Genomic DNA, 5,563 nt, shown 5'->3' with positions numbered 1-5,563 from the left:
TAAAAAAAAAAAAAAATTTAAAAAACCAAAAAGGGGTTTTCCCAAAATTCCTTTTTTCCCCCCTTTAAGGGAAAAAAAATTGGGGGGGTTTGGCCCCGGTTTTCCCATAAAAAGGGAAAAAAGGGAAAATTTAAATTAAGAAAACCTTTTTTTCCCCCCAAAAATTTTTTTTAAAAACCCCCTTTGGTTTTTTTAAAAATTAAAAAAAAACCCAAAGGGACCTTCCCCCAATTGTTTTTAAAAAATAAAACCCCCCCCACCCCAAAAATCTTCCCCCCAAATTTGGTTTAAAATAAAAAATTTTTCCCCCGGGGCCCTTTAAACTTTTAAAGGGAAAAAAAATTTTCAAATTCCTTAAACAAAAAAAAATTTAATTAATTTAAAAATAACAGAATATTTAAAAATTCAACAAAAAAACCTTTTAAAAACCAACCCTAAAATTTTTTGGAAAAAGGAAAAAACCCCAAAAAGGGGGAAACCCCAATTTCCCCTGTTTAAACCCTTTAAAAATTTTTTTTTTGGCCCCCAAAAAACTTTTAAATTCCTTTTTCCCCCCCTTTTCCAAACCCTTTTTTATCCCGGGCCCTTCCAAATTTTTTTAAATCCCCAAAAAGGGAAAACCCTTTAATTAAAAAAAAATTTTTTTTTTCGGTTTTTTTTTTAAAAGGGGTTTTTAAAATTTCCCCCAAAAAATTTTTTTTCTTCTTGTGATATTTTTAAAAAATGGACAATTGGTGTGAGACAAAAAGCTCCTAAGCTGTTATATTTAGAGATATGTTTGTCAATTGCCAATGTTTTACTGCAATTTCCATTTTCACGTTTTTGTCAATCAGTGCATGGTGGAGCCTGAATGCTATTGGCTTGAATTGATCCACTGATTTAAATTTTTTTTTACTTACATAAGGTTTTCGTGAGAAACACCAAAAAGTATTTTCTTTTACTTTCCATTTAAGAAAGTTTTTAATAAATTTTCATGAAATAATATTTAATGTATTATCATTGTATGTATAAGTTTAATTTATCATTAATGAATAGTAGTAAGTTACTTCATTAATACTTTTTGATATAATACATAAAATTATATAATCCCTCCTTAACTTTTAAATAAGAGGATAATGCACTTCAACGCACTCGAGCCCACATTTTCCTTCATCGACAACAATATCGATACCAATTGAGCTAAGACTCAATCGACTTATTAATTGGTGTTTACTTATTAATCTTCGAATATTTACTCTATTTTACTTATTGCTTAAGTGATTTATCATGATTTATTATGATAAATTAGACGTATGCATTGATAATATATTGAATATTATTCCATAAAGAAATTATTAAAAGAAATATCCTGAAGCGTGTAAAGGGGAACTTGAAAGTAAAAGAAAATTGTATTTGGTGTTTCTCATGGAACATTTTTGTAAGTAAACAATTCAATTAGGTGGAGGGTCAATTCAAGCCAATAGCATTCAGGTTCCACCTTGAACTAATTGACAAAAACGTGGAAATGGAAAATGCAGCAAAACTTTGGTAATTGACAGATATATCTCTATAAATACAACAGCGTAGGAGCTCGTTGTGAATATCACAACAAGAAGATATCGTCTCATTTTTATAGTGTACTTTTCAAACTCAATTACTAGGTAGAGAAATGTCTTCCATGTCCAACGTCAATCGTCGCTCCGTCAACTATCATCCTAGTATTTGGGGTGATATTTTCCTTTCATGTCCCTCCAAAATGGTAAACAATTACATGTGCTTGCAGATGATTCATATATAGATGTGTTTGCATGCAAATACAAATATATTAATGTTTTAATTTCTTCTGTGTGTGTGTGTGTGTGCATGTGAGTACGAATGAAAGTGATTGCCACCCGTAAACTTATTTTTATGATATTCTTATGAGCCTTAATTAAAACTATGCAGAAAATAGATACTGCAACTCGGCAAGAATACGAAGAACTGAAACAAGAAATAACGAGGATGCTTATGGTGGCTACTGATGGGTCGTCTCAAAAATGCCATTTAATTGCTACAATAAAACGCTTAGGTGTGAGTTACCTTTTCGAAAAAGAGATAGAGGATGCTTTACAGACTAATTTCCATCACCATGAATACAAAGCTGACCAAACTCTTGAGTATACTTCTCTTCAATTTCGATTGCTTAGAGAGAATGGTTTTAATGCTCAATCTGGTAAATTTATCTACTCTATGCACTCTATAAAAGATATTTATATATTTAATGAAAGTTAAAGAATTAAGATTTAATTTCTATATGTACAATTCCTTAATCGAACAGAAATATTCAACAATTTCAAAGATGACAAAGGAAATTTCAAGATATCCTTAACAAGTGATGTCAAAGGCTTGCTAGAATTATATGAAGCGAGTCATTTTCTTGTTCATGGAGAGCATATACTAGATGAAGCACTTGCTTTCACCACCAGTCATCTAGAGCTTGCCCAAAGAATTGGCATTGAGCGTCCCCTTTCAGCACTAGTCTCCCATGCCCTGAAACGACCAATTCGTAAGACTTTGCCAAGATTAGAGGCAAGGCAGTACATTTCCCTATATCAAGAAGATGATTCACATGACAAGACGTTATTGAAGTTCGCAAAGTTGGATTTCAACTTATTACAAAATTTGCACAAGGAAGAACTAAGCAAGATCTCTAAGTGATTGCTACTTACTAATCCTCATATGAAATATCTCTTGAAAATTTCTCCAATAATTATTAATTTTTGAGGTAATGGTTTATATAATTTCAGGTGGTGGAAAGATCTAGATTTTGCAACAAAACTACCTTTTGCACGAGATAGATTGGTTGAATGTTATTTTTGGATATTAGGAGTGTACTTTGAACCCCAATATTCCTTTGCAAGAGAGATAATGACAAAAGCAATAGTCATGGCATCAACCATGGATGACATATATGATGTACATGGCACATATGAAGAACTTGAACTCTTTACAAATGCGATTGAGAGGTCTGCAGTATCTATGTTTACAGTATTACAATATTAACTTATTCTATGTCTTCAAACAATTAGAATTTGACTGAATCTTAAATTTTAATTTCAGGTGGGATACCAGCTTTATTGATGGGCTCCCAGCATACATGAAAGTTTACTACAAAGCACTCTTAGATCTTTATGAAGAAATGGAGAAAGTGATGACCAAGCAAGGAAAATCATACAGAGTCCAATACGCAAAAGAAGAAGTAAATTCACATTAATAAAACCCTTTTTTTTCATTTATCATTATTTATTTAGTTCAAAAGAGATAATTTCTGTGTATATATCTTTTTTTTTTCTTTTCAATTTTCAGATGAAACAATTATCTCAAGCTTATTTTATTGAGGCCAAATGGTACCATGAAAACTACGTACCGACGGTAGAAGAGTACATGAAAATTGGCTTAGTAACTTCTGGCTACCCCATGGTTGCAATCACATCTTTTGTTGGAATGGGAGACGTCGTTACAGAAGAAACCTTCAATTGGGCATCTAACAACCCTAAGATCGTAAGAGCTTCTTCGATGATTAGCCGTCTCATGGATGATATCGTCTCACACAAGGTACCAGCTATTGTACTCTTATTTCTTACTACTTTAATCGTCTCAAATGTTAGATTGCATAATGTTTGATTTTGGATTTGCATGAAAATAAATAAAAAAATAAAAAATTATGGGCGCATGCAGTTTGAGCAAGAGAGAGGACATTGTGCATCGGCGGTTGAATGCTACATGAAGCAACATGGAGTTTCAGAAGAAAAGGCATGTGAAGACTTAAAGAAGCTAATTGATACTGCTTGGAAAGATATAAACCAGGAGTTGTTGTTTAAGCCAGCTAGGGCTCCATTTCCAGTCCTTACTTGCGTTCTCAATCTTGCGAAGGTTATGGATTTCCTTTACAAAGAAGGAGATGGTTATACACACGTCGGAAATGTTACAAAGGCTGGGATTACTTCACTGTTGGTTGATCCGGTGCCGATTTGATGACGAATTTTGGATTTGAGGAAGCTGACAAACTGGCCAACTCCTTTCCTTTAGTCTACGATCCAGGGAATTTGCGGTTTGCAGCATGTGTTTTTAACCTGTTGTGTGCTTTGTTGTGCTGTGACTCTGTTTCTCAAATTTGTGTGGTTCATCTCGGCATGTTTGTGCCTATCATGTAGCGATATTAATGGTTTTAATAAGCGCTTATATCTAAATGAACACTTTTTAAGAAATTGGGAAATTTTGATTAAATATCTTTATTCAACTCGTATCCAATTAAATTTTGTTCTTCATTAAAATAGTTAATGAAACTCCTCCATTAATAAAACTCGTGATTGATCACATTGATCATTAAAATAAATTAATGGACCAAACAGATGTGGCATGTGGTAGATTTTGATTTAATCTAATATTATCTCATAAAAATATTAAAAATCATAAAATTATTAAATATTTAAAAATATTAAAATTGATATAAACTTATAAATATTATAAAATATAATAATTCAAATCAATTATAAAATTAATAAAAATATTTAAAATTTTATAATAATGTAAAAAATCTTAAAACTTATAAAAATTCATTAAAATCATAAAAATATTAAACATTAAAAATTATTAAAATTCTTATAAACTTAAAACTTATAAAAATCATAAAACTTATATAAAATTTATCAAATTAATAAAAATATTTAAAATTAAAAAACTTATAAAATTCATAAATAATATATAAATAATATAAAAAATTTAAACCCTACAATCATAATGAACATGGCATCACACCAATTGTTGAATAATGGAAATAATTATCAAATCATTATGGTCATTTTCATGTTGAATAAAATGCTCTCGATGTTCCACAAATAAAATGATAACTGCGGGATCCTCTCCTTTTTATTGATAATTTTTTTTATCTCTAATACTGTACATTAGTTTAGACCTTGAAAAGTTTAGTATAGTTTTCTTTTTTATCAGAAAAATTTTAGTATAGTTAGATACTATGAAATCAAAATTTCATTATCAAACTATTAGCATATGTCAGTATGAAATATTCTAACCAATGTTTTTAGAATCGTGCATGGTCGAACTGATCAGGCCACTAGTTCATTAGTTCAACCAGTTTGACTGACCCATCTAGTTCAATTAAATAAAACATTAAAATTTAAAAAATATTAAAAAAATAAAAAATGGTTCAACTACTCAATTCATAAGTCAACTGATCTATATAAATGTATATATGTATGTTTTTGGTGAATAATATATATATATATATATATATATATATATATATATATGTATGTATTTGATGAATTGAAAAGGTAAATGCATAAAATTAAGCAAAATAAGGTTTTAACCAAAAGTGTTACTAATTTTATTATATCAAACTGAAAATTAGAATTTATTTAAAAATATGTATGCTGATTAAAAAATTGCTTTCTTGATTAGGATGATAAAATCCAATGAAAAGCTTGAAAAGAAGAGAGGGCAAACATAGATATATTCCTTTTTATTTATCTAAATAAATGCCAAAAGCTAAGAAACATTTTGAGACGTCAAACATAAGAATTTT

The 5,563-nt window shown here is 29.8% G+C and overlaps 1 protein-coding gene across 1 annotated transcript; it reads left to right on the top strand.

Moving 5' to 3' along the window:
• The first annotated feature begins 1,570 nt into the window (after positions 1-1,570).
• LOC105786735 ((-)-germacrene D synthase) lies at positions 1,571-4,226 on the top strand. The gene is made up of 7 exons (XM_012613226.2): positions 1,571-1,738; positions 1,924-2,191; positions 2,297-2,672; positions 2,766-2,984; positions 3,079-3,217; positions 3,325-3,573; positions 3,697-4,226. The coding sequence occupies exons 1-7, from the start codon at positions 1,649-1,651 to the stop codon at positions 3,991-3,993; spliced, it is 1,638 nt and encodes a 545-aa protein (XP_012468680.2). The 5' UTR covers positions 1,571-1,648; the 3' UTR covers positions 3,994-4,226.
• The last annotated feature ends 1,337 nt before the right edge of the window (positions 4,227-5,563 follow it).

Source organism: Gossypium raimondii, chromosome 1, assembly GCF_025698545.1.
Source record: "Gossypium raimondii isolate GPD5lz chromosome 1, ASM2569854v1, whole genome shotgun sequence".
NCBI classification, from domain to species: domain Eukaryota; kingdom Viridiplantae; phylum Streptophyta; class Magnoliopsida; order Malvales; family Malvaceae; genus Gossypium; species Gossypium raimondii.
Note: the sequence above shows the minus strand (reverse complement) of the source record. Positions and strands in the feature narration are given on the sequence as shown.